The sequence below is a fragment of the Watersipora subatra genome, chromosome 4 (assembly GCF_963576615.1).
Source record: "Watersipora subatra chromosome 4, tzWatSuba1.1, whole genome shotgun sequence".
Taxonomy (NCBI): domain Eukaryota; kingdom Metazoa; phylum Bryozoa; class Gymnolaemata; order Cheilostomatida; family Watersiporidae; genus Watersipora; species Watersipora subatra.
Genome location: NC_088711.1, coordinates 62,843,572 through 62,871,476, shown reverse-complemented (window position 1 = coordinate 62,871,476; position 27,905 = coordinate 62,843,572). Strand labels below are relative to the sequence as shown.

The 27,905-nt window shown below is 37.1% G+C and overlaps 3 protein-coding genes across 4 annotated transcripts in view; all 3 read left to right on the top strand.

Moving 5' to 3' along the window:
- The window catches only part of LOC137392890 (ankyrin repeat and fibronectin type-III domain-containing protein 1-like), a 199,045-nt gene that overhangs the window by 159,232 nt on the left and 11,908 nt on the right, over positions 1–27,905 (top strand). The gene's annotated exons all lie outside the window — the stretch shown is intronic.
- LOC137395028 (uncharacterized) lies at positions 2,300–11,875 on the top strand. The gene is made up of 7 exons (XM_068081814.1): positions 2,300–2,359; positions 2,456–2,573; positions 4,069–4,183; positions 8,788–8,910; positions 9,237–9,382; positions 9,473–9,557; positions 11,780–11,875. The coding sequence occupies exons 1-4, from the start codon at positions 2,306–2,308 to the stop codon at positions 8,858–8,860; spliced, it is 360 nt and encodes a 119-aa protein (XP_067937915.1). The 5' UTR covers positions 2,300–2,305; the 3' UTR covers positions 8,861–8,910; positions 9,237–9,382; positions 9,473–9,557; positions 11,780–11,875.
- LOC137393047 (adhesion G-protein coupled receptor D1-like) lies at positions 20,822–27,225 on the top strand. Its single transcript, XM_068079435.1, has 5 exons — positions 20,822–21,050; positions 21,821–21,887; positions 24,556–24,723; positions 26,048–26,216; positions 27,064–27,225. Exons 1-5 carry the CDS (start codon positions 20,822–20,824, stop codon positions 27,223–27,225), a joined length of 795 nt encoding a protein of 264 aa, XP_067935536.1.

Sequence of the window (27,905 nt, the reverse complement as noted above, 5' to 3'; positions counted from 1 at the left end):
TTGGTCGAAGGACTTGTATAATTATACTGGTAGCAAAACGGATAAAAATCAACAGATAACGGATGAGACAGTTTAATCAGTAGCAGCTGAGCCAAATTATACTAGAAATAGGTCTGGGGAAACTAAGCACATGGCAAATCAGGTGAAGTTGAACACATGACAGGTCTGTTAAAAATAGACTGTTAACAGGTTCAGCAGGGATAAGCTGATCACTTCAATCAATTAAAAAAATATCTAGTCATTCGGCATTTAGAAAACGCAACACCTAACTAACGTAAACATATGTGTAAATATTTCACAAGGTTAAGAAACTCGCATCAAACTTAGCCATTGTCAGTAAACACCATTAAAAGTAATTATATTTTATTGGTGTGTACCGCAATATTGTCAGTACACGGCATCAATTTACTAGATAAAGTCTACTAGATGAATAAAAGATGAATGGCCAATCTAGATGGTATAAAGAACAGCAAGTAACTGTGTCCCCGCGTCTTTCCAAGTCTACTTTTCTAAGTCATGCATATTCTTCAACTATAAACTGCGAGAAGATCATCCTTACTCACTATTTCTGAGAATTATTTTGTGAAGCTTAGTTCAATGAGAAACAAATACAAAATCAGTGCTGGTCTATTTAAACATATGCATTTTAGTTACACGAGGCCAACTAAACTATTACAGTTTTGGTAACATACATGTGTTTTTTAGGTAACAACTTACAAAGTGTAACAGACAACTCTATGATGCGTGAAATGTATGGTGTACATGACTAACTCTCCGCTGTATTTTAGTCTTAGTGGATACTTCTGTGAAGTATTCTTGCTGTTCTCTCTGTGAAGGCGGTTACGAGTTGGAGGGTAGTCAGAGGACTCCACAATCTAGTATTGGTTTCACTTGGACACAAGACTCATGTGTCAATCAGTATGACTCTTGTCCCTGTGAGTTGATAACTTATCTTTCGCTTTTAGATCTTGATAAACTTATCAATGTTCGTGTGTTAAACTTGCTTAAAGAGCACTAATCTAGTTGGTCCTTTTTGCACACATCTTGTTCATGCTATATGCAACCAGCTGCAAGTTTTGGTTCCTTCAAAAGACACTTATTAAAAAGCAGTACGTGAATTAGCTTGTAATATATATTTGCATTATCTTGTCTTTTCCCTGTATCCTTCAAAATTCCCTTTTGACATGGGTAGCTCTTAAGGAATTCTCAACGCTTGTTACGGCATAGGAACCAAGTCATGTGACATATATCACCGCCGTCATAGGAGAAAATATGAACTTGATTATTGTACTAACTCTATTTGTCATCATTTTGCATGTTATTGTGCTGTCAATAATAATAGTTGGCAAATCGTTACTTGATTATACGACCATCACTGATAGTTTATTAATGCAGGTAAAACAAATATTACCTGTACTCATAATTGTCCTTGGCGATTTGTATGAACACCAATATTCACATGAGGTGTAGGGCTAATAGAAGTTGTAGAAATAGTTCAGCCACTTGAGCTCAGCACATAACCTCATGAGATGAGCTTGCTTGAAGATGAACTTACACAAATTTATTTTAGTAGATTTGATCAAAAATTATCAGTATTTGTTCATAATTTACGATTTTTGTGATGTTTACGATGATCCGACTGCCAGGATGTTTCAAGATCAAAATTAACAAAACATGATCACGGTTAAAACGCTCATAAAACAATGTGTTCAAAATGACTTTACTGATTGGTATCCTATCCTTTGTTTTTTCGTGACGTCATTCTATCATTGTCCACCATCTTTATGGACACATTTTATCGTTAAAAACACGAAGCCTCTACAATTAATTATTGCAAACAATGCTTTTATTTGCAAATTTTTTATTTTAGTATCAAAACAACACCGAAAAATACTATTAATCAAGAGAATGATGATCGTTTTCTACAAAGATGGCGGCTTTTTCGTGGACGAGCGCATGTGCAAAAAGGGTGATGACGTCAAAAAAATGATGGATAGTCAATATCAGCTATCAGTAAGAGTGTTCATCTTTATTCGTGTAATCCTTTCCTGAGTTAGCCTACACTCCAAACTAGCTCATGAAAGGACTTAGTTATGTAGACAGTGCAATGATATCCTTCCACAATCATAGGAGGCTTTGAAACATTGCCCATATAGGCCAGTCATATGACCTGACAGGTACTTAATTTCTAGTGCCTGCCTATGGAGGCTGCTGGGGTGCTCATCCCAACATCAGCCAACTCGTACTGCACCTATGGAAGATGCCTAGTGCTACTAGTACCGTCAGCTATGACCTTCTCACAGCCATGCAGTGCTCTCTCCTGGTCACCGCTGCTCAGTTCAGCTATGCTGTGCTCTACGTGAGTTTACCGTTGTTTAACTTCAGATGAATTCTCTTTGGTGTTGCTTGCTGCCTGGTTTCATCACGTCAGAGACACGTGTTCTCCTATTTTTAGAATGACAAGTGCTATGGGACGAATGATGATGCTATATTCTTGCAAGGTCCGGCAGCTGTGAACTGTAGTGCAGAGAGAACTGGTTCAGCGGATACCATAGATGTCTACTTCTTTCCAGGTAGTTAGAATGTATATACACCAACTGAAGATATGAAAATATAACAATCAGTGACAGGCTAAAAAGAGGTTGACTAGATATGAATGCTAAGACTCTAAAATATCTAAGAGTTGTAGAGAGTTTTGGTTAAATATACATGTACTTGATTGAAAAACCCAACACAGCATTTACTTTCATGCTATATGATTCAGCCATCTAAACCACTACACCACGATCGTTCAACTGACCATAGTGATGAATGACCGTGCTGACATTCATTAGATCGATTAAAATATTCACACTTAAATCGCCTGAAGTTATTAACTAGCACAGTTGATCATTACGCGTAACGTAACGATTATTAAGCTAGCTTAAAACATGGCTATTGCTTTAGTGAAGGTTTATATTACTAGCTCACAAAGTAAGTTACTCGAACTCCTTAGGTAATTATTTTAATACCCTTGCAACGCAGGGCATACTGCTAGTCAGTGTACAAAATGAAAATGGCTGAACTCAGCTAGTCATGTACATGTATAACATGATGTATACAGACATTCCTCATTTAATTGGACTAATGCAGACTGGGTCATGTTGGGACATTAAAAACGGGGTACTGTATATATTAAACAGCCCAGAGTTGTATAGCTTCACAGAGTCCCACATCAAAAACCGGAAACAAAAACGCTTGTTTCCAAACAAACCCGATCGACATACTGATCTCTAATGGAATATTCTTACCTCGCTCTCAACATCTCACTTTTTTGCATTTATTTTATTTTTTTACAAAAAAAAATTTTTTGGTCTCTTGTAGGAAATTTTGTTTTCTTTCAAATGGTGTATAGTACAGCAATCAATTTCAGAGCGACTGCCAATGGGAATCATTTTTGTTGGTTAGTGTTGCGGCCTCTCCATTATAACTTATATAAAAATAGTAGGCACGACCTGTTTGGTTGGAAATGAACGAGCTCTCATATACGTTTCCATTGGTCGCGGGACTCTGTGAGACTATACGGCTCTGAAACAGCCTATATTGTCTCGTACACATACTCCTAGGCTACTATATGATACAATATTCATGTACAGTATACATGAGGGAGAGTAAAATATGGTTATACACTATTGCTCTAAATGCGGGTTCCGTTGTAGGGCCTACTCGGTGGTACGCACACGACCCAGTGTTTTACTTGGCATACAAAGTGTTAGAACTTACCTATTTTAGTTTTTACTCATCAACAATGTATCCTTGGCTTTTTTTAGAAAACTCAATTTATTTAACCTGGGATTTATTATCTAAGCTTATTCTTTACACATGTAGTGAGCGAGACCTTTTCTTTCTATCACTGCCAGTATTAGTATTTTTGACTTATCAAGAGCAGCCCTCCATTTGTAAAGCTCTGTGACATTGTTATCAGTTTTTGAGTTGTATCACATAAAACTGGTGGTATATCGTAGGCCTATACCGGAGTATATCCCTGAGTATATCCCTGAGTACGTATTTTGTTGAGTATATTTGTAGGCATAACATATGATCAACTCAATGATTCTCTCAGCTGTGTTTCCGGCGCTAATCTCAATGCTAACGGTCTGGAGGGATTCTGTGGTAGTTATGAGAGTCCAGTACTAACATACAGGTATTGCATACATCTAAATAATGGTATGATGACCAGTCATGCTTCTGACTATCAGATGAGGAGTAGTTTGATTAGTAGACGCAAATATGTCAATTGATCTTTGTTTTTGTTTTTATCTTAGCTCGTCAAGTCTAGTGGAGCGACAAAAAGTCAAGTGAAGTGGCTTTCACCATTGGCTGACTCCAACTTAAAATTAACTAGCTGTGCCACCCGGCATTGCCCGGTTAATAAAAATGTTTTTGGACAGAAATTGATTTGTATTTAACGTATAACAACATTTGCCATTTTACTTGTAAACTACATATCATGAGAGAAGTGTTTTGTGTAGTTGAAATAATTTAAAAGAGAAAATGAAAACAGCTGTAAAGGTTTTTATACTTTGTCAAACAACTGTAACTTTCAAACTTCATATCATGAGGAAATGGTTTTGTGCAGGACAACTAAATTAAAAATAAATTACACAACTGTATTATAAACAAATGTAAGTTTAAAGTTTCATAACTTGAAATAAGTGTTTCGTTGAAATAAAATAGAAGGAAAAATAGAACTGTAAAGGTGTTAGCAAGTAATATCTAAATATAGTCTCTTTTGCTACGATTACAATAAAAAATTATTTGGTATGCAATTATGATTTCAGTTCGTTTCAGTGTTGGCATACAAAAATATCGTAGGGTATAGACGTACATAGTGTGGTATAGAAACCCATAGCCATTATTTAATGCAATCACCTCCAGGTAAAAATCATCATCATTAAAAATAGTATCAAAATACTATGTTAACCTTAGTAACTATAGGTACCTACAATGGCTCGAGTGCATTTTGTGTTTATGGTCTGCAAAAAAGTATAACATTACAATGTACTACGTGCAGAGTTCTTACCTTCGAGACAGACGTGTAACATAAACGCTGAATTTAACGTAAATGAATTTAGCTTACTAAAACATACTTGAAGAAAGTTTTAGCATGTATTTTAGTAAACTTCGAACTTTTAACAAAGGTTTCATTATTATACTTTATTATAATCGCTTTTATTATAACGAATACCATAAGATATAACGGTTACTGATAACTTGCCATGGCGAGTTCAGCAACGTATATATTTTAATAACATACATTATATGATCACTATACAAATCGCTAAATTTTAGGTTCGAGATAAATTATTACTGTGGGGCGGGACAAATTAGCACTAATGGAAAAAAGACGAAGAAGCATCGTGTTGCATATACTTAAGTAATAATTAGCGTGTTATAGCATACATTTTATTGCGTATGAGAACCACTGCCATTATAATGGCTGATATGGCTCAGTGGTAGAGCATTTGAATACTAAACTTGTGGTTGCTATCTCTGTGAGTTCAAGTCCTTGGTATTTGGTCCTTGGTAGTCCTTGGTCCGCAGAATTTTATTTCCAAGATTTTAATAGCTATAGCTAACACATATGAGTTATAATGCTAGGCTAGTAATAGTTCATTCATTGTAATGTTGTATGATTAATTGGTGAACAAACCACTCTTTGTCATCTGACATTCGATTGGTCCCTCGTACCTTATTCGTCACTGCTTATACCGAGTGTGCTATCATCCCTTCACTACTTCAAACTAGTTGGGCTTAAGTTTTGTGTAGACTTTTGTTCATCATTTTGCATTTAGGTACCATTTCTAAACTTTCAATGTGTTAACTGCGCTTGTACAACAAGCTACGATTATCAAGGCGTGCTGATAAACTTCACCCAAAGACAACATTCCCTAAATTTAATATACCTCACTAGGTCTTTCCACTCATGTTGCAGTCTGATAATTTTCAGTGAGTTTGGATTACTGTTGGAGTCTCCAGCTGTATCTCTTGATTCTGGCCTATATTGGCTAAGTGATGATAGGAATCGTGCCAGGTGCTCAAATTTCTCTATAACCCTCCTCAACATCTACAACTGCGAGAACAGCAGCAGTCATACACACTACTGTACATCTCCTAGTAAGTGCATGTGTACACACTACTGTACATCTCCTAGTAAGTACAAGAGTACATACTACTGTTCACCTCTAGTAAGTATATGTGTATGTACTACTGTACATCTCCTAGTAAGTACATGTGTACACACTACTGTACATCTGCTAGTAAGTACATGTGTACATACTACTGTACATATCCTAGTAAGTACAAGAGTACATACTACTGTTCACCTCTAGTAAGTATATGTGTATGTACTACTGTACATCTCCTAGTAAGTACAAGAGTACATACTACTGTATATCTCCTAGTAAGTACATGTGTATGTACTGCTGTACATCTCCTAGTAAGTACATGTGTACATACTACTATATATCTCCTAGTAAGTACATGTGCTACTGTATATCTCCTAGCAAGTACATGTGCGCATACTACTGTACATCTCCTAGTAAGTACTTTTGTACATACTACTGTGTATCTCCTACTAAGTACCTGTGTATGATCCACTGTATATCTGATCGTAAGTACATGGATCCTTGATAGTGTGCAAGCTATCGAACACCATAGAAAGCTTCATATGTGCAACTGCCGCTTTTAGAACAAACTTCAGGGTTTAAAATATTTTCAACCAATATGTTTTAAATAGGCTTTCTCAATGGGTTAGTATTTTGTACCAACCAAATATTTTATAAATTCATATGGTTTACTGTATATCCTTTAGTGAAGGCATAACTCTTACTGAATATCCTATAGTAAACCCACGCGGCTTACTGAATATCCTATAGTAAACCCACTTGGCTTACTGTATATCCTATAGTAGACACATGCCTGTTACTGAATATCCTATAGTAAACACGCGCCTGTTATTGTATATCCTATAGTGAACACATGCGGCTTACTGTATATCCTATAGTAAACACACGCGGCTTACTGTATATTTTATAGTAAACACAAGTGGCTTATTGTATATCTTATAGTAAACACACGCGGCTTACTGTATATCCTATAGTAAACACACGCCTGTTACTGAATATCCTATAGTAGACACATGCCTGTTACTGTATATCCTATAATAAACACATGCTTGTTACTATATATACCATACTAAACAGATGCCTGTTACTAGGTATATATACTCTAATAAATGCATATATTCTACAGTGAGTATGTTTTTCACTGCACATCTTATCTATTATATAAATCTCAAAGTCTGTGCATAAGTAATTCGGTTTGTTTAGCTATAGTTATTAAAATTTAGGAATGAAATATCCGTTTTATGCCAGATTTGATCTCGAAACCTTCCGTTCACCAAGCAAAGATTTTACCAATTAAGCTACGCGAGATTGATGGATTCATTGAGTGATATATGTCGCTATGGGTGTGAAAATACGCATTTCGCTCTGCTCGATGCAATGTCATTTCATGCTTGCTCTCACGGCTCTTATTAGTAAATACTCAAAGTACTGGCTTACTCAAATTAGCCATTGGCAATGTGCCAGGCTAATGGCAAGTGGCAGGCAACTACATTACTTGTCACTGTTTATAAGCTGATTTTTAATACCCGTGCAACGCCGGGAATATTGCTAGTGCTATTATAAATCCTAACATGTTTTCTGCTTGCGTAATAAGTGTGTGTACACTCAGCTGCTTTACTTTTTATATGTTACTATTTTTTATCTGATTTCCTCAGACCTGCTAACCCAGGAGTCAGCGACCTTTTTTGACTGAGAGAGCCACAAAACCCACACGTTTCAAAATTTAATTCTAGGAGAGCCATATGTATATTTCAAATCTCGAAAACATAGGAAGACCAACAAATTTAGTATGTTTGAGCAATTTCAGAGTGTAAGAAAAATAGATTTATTTTGAACAACGGTGTTATAACAAAGATATTATGAAAAGTACTTTTTACTATTATTTCGACTTTTGATGCTGCATGCTTTTGCTGATAGCTTTATAGTCCGGTTGATACATGGTGAGGTTCAGCTTCACGCAAGCATTTAGTCTTCCATCTGTTAGTCGTGACTGCAGGTTCGTTTTAATATTCTTCATGTGTGAGGATGACTGCTCGCATGCATGTGTAGAGCACAACGTAGGTCAAAACGTACAGCGGAGTACAGAAAGCGCTAGAAACTCTTTGCTGCGCAGGCCACTTCAAAAAGTTGCAAATAAAAAATATTTTTAATAAATGGACATTACTTTTTATTTTGTTTATTGTTACTGTAATTTCAGCATTATTTTTATTATTATGTTAATTAAATTAACAGCAAAGTTATGGATTGTTTCCATTTATTTATCAAAGAAGCAGATAAAATCATGAAAAGGACCACATATGACTCGAGAGCCATAGGTTCCCTACCCCTGTGCTAACCTGACTGCCTCCCCAAGTACTCTGAGAGTCATAGGTTCCCTACCCCTGTGCTAACCTGACTGCCTCCCAAGTAATCTGAGAGCCATAGGTTCCCTACCCCTGTGCTAACCTGACTGCCTCCCCAAGTAATCTGAGAGCCATAGGTTCCCTACCCCTGTGCTAACCTGACTGCCTCCCCAATTACTCTGAGAGCCATAGGTTCCCTACCCCTGTGCTAACCTGACTGCCTCCCCAAGTACTCTGGTGTATTATCATCAGCAAGTTGTGTTCACTTCACTCTGCAGGTCAAGAGCTTTGGACGGAGTGGCAATCCGTGTGCGACGCAGAACCGTGTTTTACACCAAGACTAAGGTATAGGCTGAGAGGACTTCAGCAGGTGGATATTGTGAACTTGTTGACAACCACAGGTATTATTAGCTTATGCTGGTTTCTTGAGTCCTGTCTGTGCATATTGTATGCAGTGATAGTAAGTTAGTTGAGGTATTTTGTCTGTTTAAATGTCAGGTCTATCTTCACTGATAGCTGCCAGATATTGTAGGAGTTGCTTTCTCTTTGCTGTTTACCTAATTCTCTTCACTAGGGAGAGGAACACTTCTTAAGCTAAACTCAATGCTTCTGTGTGGACAGGCTGTCCAGCTGCACCTGGAGTGTAACATGTATTTGTAATGGTTGAGTGTGTTAGATGATGTAGTAGAGAGGTATACCATTTGTTGTTGTCTTTGCTCATTTGCAGTTCCAACCACCACAACAACAACCACTGTTGAAACCACAACAACAACCACTATTGAAACCACATCAACGACGGCTGTTGAAGCCACATCAACAGCTGTTGAAGCGACATTGTCTGAGGACAACGTCTTACAAGCTCTAGCTAATTTGGTGAGTCTTTCATGACAGCAAATGTCATAGCCTGTGTACCTTAATGCACGTCACATGCATATCTAAAATAATACTATTACGACTTTATAGACGAGCCAATGGCAAGAAGAGCCATTAGTGACATCAAAAGATGCGCTCAAAGGTTTTGACCTAGTGTTGGAGTTGGTGCAAGGAGGTGAGAGAAAATAAAAACTAGTGAGGGTATGATTGTAGTGAAAACAGGTTGCTGTGCTGATACCGCAGACTTTCACCATCTTGATTGTGTGACAGTTTATTCAATTTTTATGCTACACAGTTTTCTTTCATGAATGGTCTACCACATCTCAAGTAAAATAAAATGATTTCTCAAAGATAAAAGTTCTTAGGATTGCAGTAAGCTGTGACATAACCCTCACTGACATGTCATTGCAAGTGAATATGATTAGCAGTGACATACATGTAGCACTCACTGACATGTCATTGCAGGTAAATATGATTAGCAGTGACATAACCCTCACTGACATGTAATTTTAGGAATACGAATAGCAGTGACATAGCACTCACTGACATGTCATTGCAGGTGAATATGATTAGCAGTGACATAACCCTCACTGACATGTCATTTTAGGAATACGATTAGCAGTGACATAGCACTCAGTGACATGTCATTTTAGGAATACGATTAGCAGTGACATAGAACTCACTGATATGTCATCGCAGGTGATTATGATTAGTAATGTAATGTTGGCTCTTTGTTTCAGCTTTTAAAATGTCATATGGTTCAGTTGTGGGAAAGTTGGCACACTACTGCAGGCGTGTGACCTTCGCCTTCACAAGCATCTATCATCGAAACAACTCATATTATGATATGATCAGTCCTGGTTTATTTCTTATGCATTAGGAAGCAACTGGAACTTGTAGTGCATAGAAGGTTTATGATATACTCTCAAAACATAAGTTATGAATTACTCATTAGTAATCACACTTGCTGCTGTGTGTCATATGCACACACTTTTCAAACTCGTGTTACTAGTTGTCATATTTGTTGCCAGCTGTCATAACATACTTGCTACTGGCTGTTATAGGACACTCGCTTTTGGCTGTCCTACATTCACATGTGCTGCTGGCTGTCACACATTCACACTTGTTGCTGGTTGTCACACACTCACCTCTGCTGCTAGCCATCATGCCATAGGTTCCAGTAGTTATGATATTGGTGACTAATTGGTCAATAACGATGAGGTTTAGTACTTACCTAAAAACTACTCAAACAAATTGTTTTCTTATAATATTGTAGGACACTTGATAACCTATACCAGGGATGGCCAAATGATTTTGGCCATGATCCGTTACAGCTAAATCTGACACATTAAAGATCCACAACAAGCTGTAGATGTGCATTTTTTTACTATACATAAACATGCAATTATTTGTGTACATCTTAAGACAAGGCGTAAAATACGATTTTTAAAAAACTTTTTATATATTTTATTTTACTAAAAATTGGTGAATGAATGTGATGTAATAAATATGTCTGATATCAGTGAAAAAATGATGAGAGGGATTTGAATTCACAATACTATCAAAACGCGGTTTACTGCTATTTGCAGCGACTCTTTATGTTCATGAAGATGGGTATTTATGAGTCATGTTTCATGATATTTTTTACAAGATTCATTGCTGAATACAATGAATTTACAAAAGAATTCTAAGAAAAGTTTATAAAAATCTTTTTAAAACCAAATTTTCAAAAAATACTTCAAAAATCTTTTTTAACAGCCAACTTGAAAGATCCTCAAAAAAACTAAAAAGATCCGGATCTAGATCCGCCATTTGGCCATAGCTGACCTATACAATCTATATATGCAAATCTCAGTGTTTGTCTTTTTGTTAAACCCTGTGTCCAGTTATTGGACACGGTATTATCCAGTTATCTTTCAACTGGCTCCCGTTCTTGGAATTAAAATCTAGCAATAAAAAATCCGCATAGCACTGGATTTGACCTCGGGATCTCCAGATCTAGAGGTGGTTAACTTAGTCATTAAGCTGCACAGAATACAACATACTCATTGGGCAAATAGTCATTACATTGGTTAAGATACTCAAGTTTAAAGCGCTTGCTTGAGGTTAATAAATAGCACTGTTGACCGTTACGTGTAACGATTGTTAAGCTGGCCTTAAAACACGGGTATTGTTTTAGTAAAGATCTAGTTTTCCAGGTGAGTTACTTAAATTCATTGAGTAATTATTCTATGACCCGTGCAACACCGGGCATTCATCTAGTAAATGTATGAAAGTGTTTGCTGATTGTCTCTAGTTAGACATTGGGTAGCCATGGATATGTTCAATTTTGTAGGTAGTCAGTAGTAGCCATTTAATAGTGTTGGAAATCTATAACCAGTCTTTGCTGATTACCAGGACTGGAGGGGATAGAAGTGCGGGCAGCAGTCGCTTTCCTCTCGACCTTGGCAGCAAGACTGTCTGTGAATGAGTCAGCCGCTGCCGAGATGCTCCTCATCAGGCTGACGACATCCGTAGACTCACTGCTGTCTGACCATCTCGCCTGGGCAGGTTTCTTACAAACACTTCATTCCTAGTCTGGTTTGTACAGTCCAGCCTGTACATACAAACACTTATATTCCTAGTCTGGTGTGTACAGTCCAGCCTGTACATACAAACACTTATATTCCTAGTCTGGTGTGTACAGTCCAGCCTGTACATACAAACACTTATATTCCTAGTCTGGTTTGTACAGTCCAACCTGTACATACAAACATTTATATTCCTAGTCTGGTTTGTACTGTCCAGCCTGTACATACAAACACTTATATTCCTAGTCTGTTCCGTACAGTCCAGCCTGTACATACAAACACTTATATTCCTAGTCTGGTTTGTACAGTCCAACCTGTACATACAAACACTTATATTCCTAGTCTGGTTTGTACAGTTCAACCTCTATATACATAGTTGTTCGTTCCGAGTAGTACTTTGCATAATAAAACCCTCGTTTTTTCGGTGCAAATAATCCCATATTGGTACACTGCAATTCCTTCAACTGCCCAAAAACCTGCCATACCTCCTTTTCAAATCTTGCTGAAAATAATTGCAGAAAGCAAAAAAACAGATGCATAAAGTAAAATTATGCAAAATTAAATTAACGTAAAACCTCTAATTGAACGCCGCCTCTATTTGAATGCCACTTCCAATTGACCGCCACCCTGAGAGAAGGGTTGAAAAATAGTGCACCATGTCATTCAATTAGAGGTTTTACGGTGAAGGCAAAAATAACAGAGTAATAAACTAGAAATTCCCTGTCATACAGCCCATGACCAAAGTGACATTGGAAAAAAGAAAGGGTACTGCTGGTTGAGAAATGCAATATTAGCAGTCAAATGGCACTGCAGTGCAATAGGAGAACTGCAATGGTAGCTGCAATGGTAGCTGTAAGGTACTGGGTGTTAATATGTACAACAAACAGCAATAATGAAAGGAAAACATATGTTTATATCTCTCCCCTGCAATAGGAGAAGTGCAATATTAGAAGTAAAATGGCAAGCTGCTGTGTAATATACACAGTTTGAAAGTTGGTTCTGTTGAATGTAGAATGGTTTTGATAGTGATCTGTAACAGAAAGCAAACATTAGCATTCACATGCGTCTGAAAGATTTTTGCAAGCTGGAGCCAAATGAAGAAATGGGTCATGATCACAGAAACCATGGTCAAGTCAGGTGTGTGAGATTTAGAGTTATCTACACTAGCGGAAGGAGAAAATTCTCAGCTATTTTGCGAAAAAATTTGATTCCAGCTTAATTACAGCAGATTTTATGGTCAATAAACTGAGTGCACGTTTACCATTAGTGCGAAAACAGTTCTGAGAAAACTGGTATTAAAGTTTGAGTAACGAAAGCCAATGAAATGTAAGCAATTTTGTTTACATTTCAAAACGTCATAGCAACCAATATCAAGAAATTGTGATATTTCTTTATATTTCTGGGTTTATATCCAAAAAACTATGCTGAATTTAAAAATCTAAACAGGTTTTAGCTGGTTGTCATAGAAATAAATGTGTATCTATAAAAAATGTATGCCTATTACCTAATTTTGCAGATATTAAAAATGGCTAGCAGTACTGCGATATTGGAGAACAGCCGTAATATCATCAACAAAATCTTTAGAAAAATAATAACAGTAACATATTGCACACCATCGGTCACTATATACTTCGATCTTGTAAATTCGAATGATTATTCTTATAATTAAATCTTATAATAATCTTATGAAATCGAATAATTAAATTGAATAATAAAATTGGCCAAAAAGAAACGATAACCTTTCAGTACTTCTACGTTAATTACAGAAACCTTCAGCAATTGGACAATGCCATAGACTGGTGAAATGTGCACGTTTTTCTCGTGAAATGCGCATGACTTAATGGTTCTACTCTTTGTCGCACAGCTTTATTGGCGTTTTGTTTGCCGGTCTTAATTTTGAAAAGGCTTGTCAGGTTTTAATGGCGATTTTAGGCCAAATTAATCTGTCTAGTTATGTATTATCCGATCAGATGGGTAAGTTAAGGATATTGTCTCAACTTTTCAAAGACTAACATATTTAAATAGGTTTATATGTGTTAAACTTTTTGATGGGTTTTCGGTACAAGGGTTTGGTTATGGCCGTTGACGGATAATTTTTCGGGAGTTGTGTGCGCATATGCATTTATCATAAAGCTCCGACACACTCGCTTCGCTCGTGTTTGGTCGTGGGACAATGATAAAGTCTTATTGTCACTTGAGCTTGCAGACACATGATTAACGGTATAGGCTCAGTGATGCATAGATCAGGAGGCAAAGAGGTAGGCACCATAACACACTCTCACTTAGATTAAGTAACATTTATACAAATTTAGCCTGTATATTTTTATATTTTTCACATTTCACTTACACGTTTCTTCAGACCTTCTACTTACACTTATTAAATTATAATACACCAGTTTCTGTATTTTCAAAATTTGCTCAGTATAAATTCAATATTTACCGCATTTTGACTCATTAGGAATTTGTATGTGGCAGTGATTGTAAGTAGAGGTTTGACTGTATTGACAAAAGAGGTTTGTCTGTATTGACAAAAGAGGTTTGACTGTATTGACAAAAGAGGTTTGACTGTATTGACAAAAGAGGTTTGACTGTATTGACAAAGTGCATCCACAGATACTGTCTGCTTGCTCGTTTCTGTTTCTTTTGCTGAGAAGTTGTCTACCCTGTTTGTGAGCTTCAGATGTAGCAAAAGTCAAGTGCAGATATGACTTTTCTTCACCAACTGATTTGTTTGATTCACTCAGTCCTTTCACCTTTTGATTAGCTCACCATCATGTCACCTGAGTTCTTTAGTAGTTTTTAGTATTAACATTCTAGAAATACGCTTGTAACCAGTAGCTGTCATCAAGATGCATGATAGTAAAAACAGTATAATTCTCCCTTTTATAGCACAGTAAAGGAGAGCATGACTTTTAACCTTTTTTAAATAGCAAAAGAGAGCATGACTCTTAACTTTGTGTAGAATAGTGAAAGAAAGCATGACTCTTAGTCTGGTTTATAATGGTAAAAGAGAATACAACTCCCAATTTTGTGTAAAATAGTAAGAGGGCAGGAGTCTTGACATTGTGTAAAATGGTAAAAGAGAGCATAACTCTTAGCATTCTATAGAATAGTAAAAGAGCATGACTCTTAATTTTGTGTAGAATAAGTATGAGAAGAATATTCAAGTAAGCGCAGTTGTTATCATGAAAGCAAATCACTCTATGAAGCTAAGTCACAAGTTGCATAGAATTCAGTATTTTATGACAGAGCAGCTGATGATAAACTACGATTCACCTTCAACTCCTGTAATCATGCTGACTGTTGTGTTTGATATCATGTCTGACTACGGCCGAATCACTTAATTTGGTCTGATTGTTTCAGTGGGTGTCGAATATGTTCAGTGAATTGCTTGATCCTATGGAAGAGATTGTAAGAAAATGTGGGGCACTTCTGGAGAACACTACAAGACAAGAAGCCATTCACTTCAGTATGTTTCTCCATGTTTGTTCACTATTTATTCTGGAACACTCAACTCTTCTGGCTCTGTTGCACCTTGTTTATTCAGCTCTTTGTCCAACCACTTGTCTAAGAGATGGCAAAGTTCTATGTTGGTTTGTAATGCTTTTAATAAGTGATGTGAATTAGATGTATGATAGCCAGTACATGATGTATCCTTGCACTGGTGGTTAGCTGAATATGCATCTCTCTTGTTTCTGGCACCTGATGCAACCCTAGTGCCTGTTAATAATGTAGTTTTCGTCAGTTTTGAAGTTGTCAGTTTTATAGAGTAATAATTGTGTAGACAACTCTGTACAGTTTTTTACTTTTTCTAATGTGAGCTTTGCAGTGATGATTTGTATTCGAAATATTTCTAGGCATAACAACAGAGATGTTGGAACCATCTGTTCATAGCACTTCCAGCTACGACTTTAGAGACGGAGAAGTGACTGTCTCGTTACCAGATGAAGTTTTTAATGGATATATGTCGGTGAATATGGTGGCTATTGTTCATAATAAGGCTGGACATCTGCTCGGTCATCCTGAAATCACGTGAGTAACTCAGTCTAGGTTGGCGAGGCGCTAATTATAATAAGTATTTTATAACTTACGATTACATGTAATTGCATTTTACAAAAAATTCCAATACAGTCATACCTTGACGTACCAGCCTAATATGTTTCAGTACCAAGCTTGTATATCAATTCTCTTGTATCTCAATTCATATTCTCTCATACAAATTAACTAAATACAAACTGATCCATTCCTACCCACGGAAAAACTACCCAAAACAGGATATTACAAAGGAAAATTGTGTTATTAATTGTTCTAATTCACCATCTACACTTACAAAGTAATAAATACCTATCTAGTGTTTATGATCTACAGTAACACGTAACATTATTATGTACAGTACTGTATGGAGTTCTTACTTATGAGACAGACAGTGGTAGACTAATCGTAGATAGAGAGAGACTTGATGGCAACACATTCTGTATGCTACACTTTTGTGATGCTTCGTAATGTAACATAAACTTTAAATTTAACCTAATTGAATTTAGTTTACTAAATACAAGCTTAAAAATAAGTTTCATCTTAGACTAAACTAATTCTGATTTTGTCATCACGTTCATTTTTATTATCTTCTTCCGCCTTGGATTTTTTGCCTTTCATTTTGACTCACTTTCACTTTCAACTGATATTTTTTAATTTTTTTCAAATTGATTGATGAGAATAACTGAGCAATGATGTTCTCATAAGCAGTCTCTTGCCTACCCGACCACATCAAGAACCGCCTCGTATGCTCGCATCTCAAATTTGTCTTGTATCTCAAAGGAAAAATTTGCTTGGAATTTTCCTCTTATCTCAAATTTCTCGTGTGTTGGGGTACTCATATTCCGAGGTGTGACTGTATTTGCTTCATTGACTCAGGGACTAGAGATTTAAGTCACTGTCATATTCTTAGCAACATCACTCCTGTGCCAGGTGTTGTCTCTGCTAGATAATGTGTACTTGAAACTGTTGGTTTATGCCATGTATCTTAGAGGTAAGTGTGTAGTTTAGAGGTAAGTGTGTAGTTTAGAGGTAAGTGCGTAGTTTAGAGGTAAGTGCGTAGTTTAGAGGTAAGTGCGTAGTTTAGAGGTAAGTGCGTAGTTTAGAGGTAAGTGTGTAGTTTAGGGGTAAGTGTGTAGTTTAGAGGTAAGTGTGTAGGCAGATCTTTGTTATTGCAAACTGACTGCAAAAAATTATCACTTGGAAATAAAATCTTGAGAACGATATTTCAACCATTGGCTCCAGCCATTTACAAATACATGTATCTTTATACACGTGACGATACGATTTATGGCTTTAGTACTGGTGTTCTTCAAGGTGGTCAAATTTTGGTCTTGTTATAGTTTGAAATCATAGAAATGTTGATATTTGGTTAGTGCAAGGTTTCCGAAGGTTCATGAACATCAGGTTGTAATTCTACCAGACATCAAAAGGCTTGTGTTTCATCGATATAGAGCCAAAAATTCTTATAGTAATAGAATCAATATTGTTGGCACAATTTTCAGCTTCTTTTGATTCCAGACAGGAGTTTGTGGACACAGGAGCGAATCATTCGAAGCAGGTGCTGATTGACATGGTTCTTTCATTTGGCCTTGGCTCCCTGACCTACATGGATAGGCTAACTGAGCCTGTAGAGATCTACTTGCCTGTGAACAAAGAGTTGTTGCTAAATCCGTTCGACTCCTGGCTATTTCCCTACACAGAAGTTGTGCCGCACTGCGTGTTTTATAACAGTTCGCAACAGTAAGTCTTGCCTACAGTCTCACAAGGGTTGCATATCTACTAACCAAATGGCTACACATCCTGGTTTAGCTACTCTGTCTCTCACTATTAGTTGTAATCAGTATTATGTATTATGTAATCAGTAATATGTATTATGTAATCAGTAATATGTATTATGTAATCAGTAATATATTTCATGTAATTTTAAATTTTAGTTTCATAGAACATGCAATTATGTGTCTTTTATTGCGTTTATCTCGTCTTTAGCAGACAGGTTCTAGTGATCATTATAGACTACTATATAAAGTCGTGCTTTCAATCTGATGAACATCTCTCTAGTTGAATCAACTAGATGCTGCAGGGCAAACAGATACAACTTTTCTCAAACAATTGAGAGGTGGAGACTTAATTTAGCCCATATATTTTTATTATTTTTATATTTTTTTCATTTCACTTACACTTTTCTTCAGACCTTTTACTTACACTTATCATGTATGTTTGTATGTGGAAATGATTGTAAGTAGAGGTTTGACTGTATTGACAAAAGAGGTTTGACTGTATTGACAAAAGAGGTTTGACTGTATTGACTAAAGAGGTTTGACTGTATTGACAAATTGCATCCACAGATACTGTCTGCTTGCTCATTTCTGTTTCTTTTGCTGAGAAGTTGTCTATTCTGTTTGTGAGTTTCAGATGTAGCAAAAGTCAGGTGTAGATGTAACCTTTCTTCACCAAGTGACTGATATGTTTAAATCATTCAATCTTTTCAGCTTTTAAATAAATCTTAATCATGACACTTTGGTCCTGAAAACAAGCAAGGTATTGGTGAAGTCAAGGTGTTATAATAATGTGTTGGCTAATGCGGTTAGCTTCTAGTGTTTGGATGCAACACTCGTACTTCCTCAGCAAGATGTCAAATTTGTTTAGTTAGAACAGTTTATTTTTCTTGATATGCATTCTCCTACTACTAGCTACTACTACTAGCTACTACTACTAGCTACTACTACTAGCTACTACTAGTTACAAGCTACGAGACTGCGTGGTGTAAAAATCACAATAATAATCACAATGCTAGCTTGTGTTAAAACCGCGCTTTTTTGAGCTCATTTTTCTCGGCATTCAGCCTATTCAAACATTATGTAAGAAGCTACGAGCAATTTTAAATAGTTTATATACCTTTCATAAAAAACTGAAATTATTTTACAGGCTGGTTTTAGATAATGATGGGTTTTAAGACACCCATTTCTATTATTCTAAATCGGACTAAACATTCCTAACTTCCGTGCCTGAAAAAGCTAGGTTTCGTCACATATTTATGGGCGGAGCTTGTTATGCCGATTGTGTTATTTTCAAGATGGATTTTAAAACGCTTTAAAAAAGCCTTAATGACTTTGAAGGTTAATGAACCAATCTTTATTTTGAGTACAAAATCGGAATCAGCGTGTCTGATTTACCTAGAAAATACGATAAAAGTTGTACGCGGCAGTTATGGTTTAAGCTAATTCATAATTCTTTCACATATGCGAACAAACAAACTGCCTGTATTTCTCAGTTCTGTTAGTATATGGAGTTGTCCTATGCTACACAGGACATGGATGTCTGCAGGATGCAACACTACAGTTGATTCTCACCAGATCAGATGTCTATGTGACCATCTGAATAGCTTTACAGTGCTGCTCCAGTACACAGGCTACATGACAGATCCATCCTCACCAGCGGGCAAAGCTCTTACTGTCATTGGCCAGATAGGATGCGCCATATCTATCATTTCATTGGTCATTACATTCAGCTTGTTTATTTACCTAGAGTGAGTTCTTTTAATAAGTTAAACTAGATTAGTTAAAATTTATTGTTTCCGAGACTCGCACTTTGAGCACAGGCCATAACTAGTGTTTAGTGTGCCTTGAAAAGTTTAATTAAATGGTTTATATTAAAGAAGCAAACAAAGGATTGTAGATTTTTACCATTGGTTATTTTGAGATCAAAGATATGCAAGAGTTCAAATCTAAACAAAAATATAGTGCTATATGATCGATTTGCTTTCAAATAGTAAGAATGTCAATTGCATATGTTGTACATACATGTATATATCTATACTAGTTGAATGCCCAGCATTTCACGGGTATTAAAAACGGCTTATAGACAGTGGCAGGTAATGTAGTTGCTTGCCATTAGCCTGGCACATTGCCAATGACACATTTGAGTATGCTACCATCCGTATTGGTAAACTTACTAATAAGAGCAGTGACAGCAAGTATTAGTGACATTGCATAACGCAGAGTGCTATGCCGAGATAGCAGCTCATATTGTGAATTTGTTGCATCTCGCCTAGCTTAATTGATTAGTTAACCGCCTGGTGAGCAGGAGGTTCTGAGATCAAATCCAGCACTACGCTGATCTTTAATTCCTAGACTTTAATAGCTATACCTGTAGCTGGAAAGACCGAACGACAGACTTTGAGATTTATATATGTAGATATAATCAACGTTATCCTATCCGATTTCAGCTCAACTCTATTCTAAAACTAAGTTTTATCATGTTTTCATTGTATGTCGATATGTACCCCAGTCTATCGACTTTTCAGTGTGATTTGGTTGTTGGATGGATTTGGAATATTGACATCATATGCTTGACCTACTGAACTTTAGATTTTCTCAACATTAGCCGTCTTATTTTTTGGAATACACATCTTGCTGTTCCCTCTCTCGCCAGTTAGGCAATTCACACTCCTTAATTAAAGGCTATATATAGCACTTCAGCTTTTTCTTTCTCTCAATTATGCTAAGTTTACCCATTCACTCCCACTATGCCTGTCTATTCATTCAGGCTCAGTCTATCTCTTCACCAAAACATGTCAATTCCCTCAGGCTGCCTCACCATTCTCTAAGGCTATATATATCTATTCATTCATGCTATGTTCTGTCTTTTTACTCAGACTATATCCGTCTTTTCACTCAGGCTATGTCTGCCTATTACTATTTTGTCCATTCTCTAAGGCTATGCATGTTTATTCCCTTAGGCTACATCTGCTGCTCATTCATGTTATGTATGCTTATTCACTAAGGCCATTTTCCATTTGAATAGCAACCTGAAGACAGAGCGAAAAAAGATTCACATGAACCTGATAGTAGCGTTGGCTCTGGCACAGTTGACACATGTCGCAGGTATAACTAGGACGAGTAATATAGGGCTATGCAAGGCTACTGCTGTTCTCCTCCATCTCTTCTACATTGCTACTTTCACCTGGATGCTCTGTGAGGGTTTACAGCTCTACTTCAAGATTATTGCTGTCTTCAACTCAGAAAGGAAATCTAATAGAGCCATTTTCTATGCTGTAGGATGGGGTGGGTATGAATGGCTTCCTATAAGCTATCGAGAAAACGCATGTAGAGTTCAGCGCAAGTAGATAACTAACTTTTTATTAATTTTTGGGTTTGTCTTTGTTAGCACTTCTCAGTCCACTGGAAAAGTAGCATAGAGTTATAACTTAGCTGCAGAGTATTTTGTTAAAATTGAATATGCAGTGTGATTGGCAGTATTTGAACTAGAACCAATGTAACAGGTAGAAATGTCACAGGAGGCAACAGTGGGAATGGAAGCTGTTGGGCTGGCAGCAGTGAGACTGACAGATGAGTGCTGACAATGAGCATTAGACACAGAATCAGTTTGATAACTTTTTGGGGAGCTGCCAAACAAATACGAATACTTGGCAGCATTATGAGATACACTGTCACCTAGTTATATATGTAGATCTAGTGTTGGCTTATTGACCTTTACTCTGCATCCATAGAGTGATTGTAGCTAACCATATCCATAGAGCGATTGCTACTCATCCATATACAAAAAAATCTTGCGCCATATCCCTATAGTAATAAGAAGGCAGCTATATTCAGAGACTGATGACACTATAACCAAGTTGATGGTAATGCAACCCTATAGACAGAATATAACATTTCCATATCTATAGAGATATTTCATCTAGTTTCAACTATTCATTAAAGTTTTTTTCTGAAATTTACCATATTTTCAGGCGCATTTATTATGACAGCGTCATATTTGTATTATTGCTATACTCGAGGGTAGATGTGTGCATAGACACTGTTGTGTATTGCAGGTGCACCAGTATTAATAGTCGGTGTGTCTATGGCCGTCAGATTAGATGAATACGGGACAGAGACATAGTGAGTATCACATTTAGTTGCATGCAAGTCTCACAAACAGATATCTAATGCTGTTTTGATAAATAGCATATGAAATAATGGCAGTTATCAGAGATCAATTTGGCTGAACCACGGTCAATATGAGCTCTAATTGTTCCTTGATAAGGATAGTTATGGTTGGTGGCAATCCACTCACAAGTATTTGATTCAGTCTGTTCTCTGTGTATAAGCCATACTAACTCTGTTGCTCTGTAGTTTCTATTGTATGTTGAAAGACACGGAGTTGCTACATAAGGTTGCTTTAACACATTCACGTTCTAAGTTTGGTTGAAACCAGGCAGTTCTCCAACTCTAAGTTTGTTTGAAACCAGGCAGTTCTCCAACTCTAAGTTTGGTTGAAACCAGGCAGTTCTCCAACTCTAAGTTTGGTTGAAACCAGGCAGTTCTCCAACTCTAAGTTTGGTTGAAACCAGGCAGTTCTCCAACTCTAAGTTTGGTTGAAACCAGGCAGTTCTCCAACTCTAAGTTTGGTTGAAACCAGGCAGTTCTCCAACTCTAAGTCTGGTTGAAACCAGGCAGTTCTCCAACTCTAAGTTTGGTTGAAACCAGGCAGTTCTCCAACTCTAAGTTTGGTTGAAACCAGGCAGTTCTCCAACTCTAAGTTTGGTTGAAACCAGGCAGTTCTCCAACTCTAAGTTTGGTTGAAACCAGGCAGTTCTCCAACTCTAAGTTTGGTTGAAACCAGGCAGTTCTCCAACTCTAAGTTTAGTTGAAACCAGGCAGTTCTCCAACTCTAAGTTTGGTTGAAACCAGGCAGTTCTCCAACTCTAAGTTTGGTTGAAACCAGGCAGTTCTCCAACTCTAAGTTTGGTTGAAACCAGGCAGTTCTCCAACTCTAAGTTTGGTTGAAACCAGGCAGTTCTCCAACTCTAAGTTTGTTTGAAACCAGGCAGTTCTCCAACTCTAAGTTTGGTTGAAACCAGGCAGTTCTCCAACTCTAAGTTTGTTTGAAACCAGGCAGTTCTCCAACTCTAAGTTTGGTTGAAACCAGGCAGTTCTCCAACTCTAAGTTTGTTTGAAACCAGGCAGTTCTCCAACTCTAAGTTTGGTTGAAACCAGGCAGTTCTCCAACTCTAAGTTTGGTTGAAACCAGGCAGTTCTCCAACTCTAAGTTTGTTTGAAACCAGGCAGTTCTCCAACTCTAAGTTTGGTTGAAACCAGGCAGTTCTCCAACTCTAAGTTTGTTTGAAACCAGGCAGTTCTCCAACTCTAAGTTTGGTTGAAACCAGGCAGTTCTCCAACTCTAAGTTTGGTTGAAACCAGGCAGTTCTCCAACTCTAAGTTTGGTTGAAACCAGGCAGTTCTCCAACTCTAAGTCTGGTTGAAACCAGGCAGTTCTCCAACTCTAAGTTTGGTTGAAACCAGGCAGTTCTCCAACTCTAAGTTTGGTTGAAACCAGGCAGTTCTCCAACTCTAAGTTTGGTTGAAACCAGGCAGTTCTCCAACTCTAAGTTTGGTTGAAACCAGGCAGTTCTCCAACTCTAAGTTTGGTTGAAACCAGGCAGTTCTCCAACTCTAAGTTTGGTTGAAACCAGGCAGTTCTCCAACTCTAAGTTTGGTTGAAACCAGGCAGTTCTCCAACTCTAAGTTTGGTTGAAACCAGGCAGTTCTCCAACTCTAAGTTTGGTTGAAACCAGGCAGTTCTCCAACTCTAAGTTTGGTTGAAACCAGGCAGTTCTCCAACTCTAAGTTTGGTTGAAACCAGGCAGTTCTCCAACTCTAAGTTTGGTTGAAACCAGGCAGTTCTCCAACTCTAAGTTTGGTTGAAACCAGGCAGTTCTCCAACTCTAAGTTTGGTTGAAACCAGGCAGTTCTCCAACTCTAAGTTTGGTTGAAACCAGGCAGTTCTCCAACTCTAAGTTTGTTTGAAACCAGGCAGTTCTCCAACTCTAAGTTTGGTTGAAACCAGGCAGTTCTCCAACTCTAAGTTTGGTTGAAACCAGGCAGTTCTCCAACTCTAAGTTTGGTTGAAACCAGGCAGTTCTCCAACTCTAAGTTTGTTTGAAACCAGGCAGTTCTCCAACTCTAAGTTTGGTTGAAACCAGGCAGTTCTCCAACTCTAAGTTTGGTTGAAACCAGGCAGTTCTCCAACTCTAAGTTTGGTTGAAACCAGGCAGTTCTCCAACTCTAAGTTTGGTTGAAACCAGGCAGTTCTCCAACTCTAAGTTGGTTTGAAACCAGGCAGTTCTCCAACTCTAAGTTTGTTTGAAACCAGGCAGTTCTCCAACTCTAAGTTTGGTTGAAACCAGGCAGTTCTCCAACTCTAAGTTTGGTTGAAACCAGGCAGTTCTCCAACTCTAAGTTTGGTTGAAACCAGGCAGTTCTCCAACTCTAAGTTTGGTTGAAACCAGGCAGTTCTCCAACTCTAAGTTTGGTTGAAACCAGGCAGTTCTCCAACGCATTTCTTTTTCTCAATGCATACTGTATGGTTGTTTTAATAGTCTTCAGCAGTTTTAGGAGTTGTCCTTTTTTGTTAGATTTTCAACTGATTCAAATGTTAGCCGCATGATTTAACCGCAGTAATTGAAAGCCCTAGTTCTTATAATCAAGCTGTTGATGTTTAAAAGGCTTCTACATGAGAAGATTCACATCAACTAGTTGCTGTTTATAGCATTGGTACTCGTTACAGTTGCTGGCTTTCACGAGAAGATGGATTAGTGTGGGCATTCATTGGTCCAGTATGCGCTGTCATACTGATAAATCTCTGTATAATGGCGAGGGTGATTAAGATTGTCATCAGCTCTGCTAAGTCCCCCACCTTGTCTCAGGAGCAGCGCAAGGACATCATTCTTGTCAAGTAAGCCGTTGATTGGTTTAATAGCACCTGGTCAATCCGTATACAAGGTGTATTTTTATATGCATGGATATTAACACGAATGTCTTATATTATCCACGACCAAACACGACCGAAGCGAATGTTTGGTTGCTTTATGATAGATGAGTATGCGTACACGACTCCCGAAAAATTATCCGTCAACGGCCGTTACCAAACCCTTGTACCAAGATCCCATCAAAAAATTTAACCATTTTTGTGTAGAGTCGTTTAAGTATAATAATGATACAAAACACATATAAACATATATAAATATGTAACTAAGTCTTTGAAAAGTTGACGCAATATCCTAAAACTAACCCATCTGATCGGATTATACATAAATAGACAGATTAATTTGGCCTAAAATCGCAATAAAAATTTGACAAGCCTTTTTTAATCAAAATTAAGACTGGTCAACGAAACGCCGATAAGGCTGTGCGACAGAGAGTAGAATCATTAAGTCAAGCGCATTTCACGAAAAAAACGTGCACAGTTCACCAGTATATGGCATTGTCCAATTGCCGAAGGTTTCTGTAATTAACGTAGAAGTACTGAAAAGTAATCGTTTCTTTTTTGCCGATTCTACCGGACTCTGACATTTTGGACACTTATAATGAGTGCTTTGGTATTCCAACTGATGTCCAAAGCAGTGAAAGTAAAGGAATTGACGATGATATTTTGCTAACGATTCTTATAAGATTATTACAATATTTAATTGTAAGAATAATTATTCGATTTTATATGATTATTATGAGCTTTAGTTATAAGAATAATCATTCAAATTAACAAGATCGGAGTATATAGTGACCGATGGTGTGCAATATGTTACTGTTATTATTTTTCCAAAGATTTTGTTGATGATACTGCGGCTGTGCCCAATATCGCTGTACTGCCAAGCCGTTTTTAATATCTGCAATGTCTGCAATATCGCATGGCGCAACTCACAGCATAACGCATGACACAACTCGCTGCATAACGCATGGTGTATTGTCGCTCTAATGTTCCTTCATTGCTACTTGTCATATTGTATAAGCAAACACCATACAGCCACACACATCTGAGGACCTATAATATTATTGAATAGCTAATAAAAATTACAAGTTAAAGTATTGAACTCATTGAGTAGCGATAAAGACCTCTAGGACAGTTCATCATTCCTTCAGCAAATGTAATTCCTTTGTAAATCTTTTGATGTTATGTTAGCATATACATGTAGGTTATTAAAATGTCAGATTATCGCTTGCTTGTACCAAACTATAATTGAAAACTATAAAAGGGGTTCACTTACTCTGGTGTTATTTTGTAGAGCTGGTGTGAAAGCGGTTGTTATATTAACACCTCTTCTCGGCACCAACTGGTTGTTTGGATTCATGGTGGTGCATAAATATACCCAAGCCTTTGAGTTTCTCTTCGTTATACTGAACACTTTTCAAGGGATCTTTATATTCTTCTTTCACTGTATCGGCAGCAGCGAGGTATGTCACCAGCTCTTATTGATACCATTGCATGCGCGGTTCATTGTTATTAAAATTATGCATAGAATAAGGAGTTGTCACTTCACACTTTTTCAGATGTTGCTGCACCGATTGGGTTAGGTTTATGTCTTATCATGCTTACAACTGTCAACTTTAGTTGCCATTGCTCAAGATCATATCCAGTAACATCATGCAGGCATCTCATGTATTGTGTTGGTTCATTTGTTTTGTCATAAAGCTAATGTCACAGCCCAATCTTTAACACTGCACAGGCACCATTTTGTAAGAATTTTTTTCTGTGATAACATCGATAATTTCATAGAATGCTTTTTTTCGAAATAGCCTAATTCCATAGTTGACAATGAATGGTTCAAAGTTGGTCAGCAATTATTTCCTATATGTTTGGAAATTACCTTTTCTGAGCTGTGGTATTCCTGTGAGGGAAACGCAAGAAAACAAAATTTGTACTCAATTTTGAATTGACTTCACATTTCCACACTAATAGAATAGCAATACGTAAGCATGAAATTTTCATGCTTTATATGTCTATTGTAAAGTGGCACCCAATATTATTCATGCTTTAGATGTCTATTATAAGATCGTTCTATCGCATAGAGTAGACAAATGAGTCAAGTTTTAGTACATACAGCAGAAGCAAAATTGGTGATGAATATTTAATGGAATTATAAACATTGATACTGCAGTAAATTTTTTCCTTGTGATTGTATAATTTATTATTGGTTATATAACTGGCTGGTAAGACTCTGATGCGAATGGTAGCAGATGAGAACAAGCTTCTATTTTTGGAGTTGTGGCTCCAATATTTAATAAACGCTGATGATTGTAGGTCAGGTCTGCCTTCATGCACAAGAGAGCCAAACGCGCCAGTAAATCAGCCAACAACTCTCTCTTCAGTTGCGGCAGTTCTGATCCGCCAGATGTGCTTAGAAAAAACTTTTTCTTGTTTGAGAAACCGAAAGTTAGCGGAGAACTTGCTGATGGTGAGTAGACGAGAGAGGAGAAAAGCTTGTCTTTACTGTCCCTTCACATATAGTTGTACGCTATTCGTGTATTCTATAACTTTAATTATGAAATCTAATTTAGTTTCTAATTAGCCTTAAAAAGAAATTACATTTGCTTGACGGGCAATGACCACGTTGAAGGCCATGACCCCACGTTGAAAAAAAATACTAGGCAACCGCGGGCCCTGCTAGATCGTAGATTGCATAACTTTCACATCTGACTTGTAGCATCTACAAGTCAGAGTTTGTGAGTCCAGTTCACAACTGATAGAAAATTGATAAGTTAATTATCGTATGTATTGTCAAGTTATTAAGTATGTATTCTTCATTTTTCATCTTAACAGAATCATTTCCTTGTGCTGATAGTAGAGCTAATAACACATTATCCATAGTATTCGTGTCTTTCCTTTTATGGATTAATGTTACTGAGCAGGTTTATTGAGTCCCCAGAAAAGGTCCGTCAAAAGGTTATAATCTATTTTGTATATTGAACTACATGCGTGTCTGTACACAAATCTAACATCATAGTATGCAAGCCATTTCCATATGCCCATGCATTATAAACATACGTGCCATTTGTATTTTGGTAAGAGTTATCTCCTCTAGCACATTTAAGACAACAGTTGATGAGCCATAAGTTAAGGAATTGCTGTGAAATTATGTCAGC

Excerpts from the sequence above, each read along its gene's own strand:
- LOC137395028 (XM_068081814.1), top strand. The coding sequence starts at position 2,306 with ATGCAGTGCTCTCTCCTGGTCACCGCTGCTCAGTTCAGCTATGCTGTG. Across the intron at positions 2,360-2,455 it reads TCAGCTATGCTGTGCTCTAC|AATGACAAGTGCTATGGGAC; the intron begins GTGAGTTTACCG and ends TCCTATTTTTAG. Across the intron at positions 4,184-8,787 it reads AGTCCAGTACTAACATACAG|GTCAAGAGCTTTGGACGGAG; the intron begins GTATTGCATACA and ends TTCACTCTGCAG.
- LOC137393047 (XM_068079435.1), top strand. The coding sequence starts at position 20,822 with ATGAACCTGATAGTAGCGTTGGCTCTGGCACAGTTGACACATGTCGCA. Across the intron at positions 21,888-24,555 it reads GAATACGGGACAGAGACATA|TTGCTGGCTTTCACGAGAAG; the intron begins GTGAGTATCACA and ends TACTCGTTACAG. Across the intron at positions 26,217-27,063 it reads ACTGTATCGGCAGCAGCGAG|GTCAGGTCTGCCTTCATGCA; the intron begins GTATGTCACCAG and ends TGATGATTGTAG.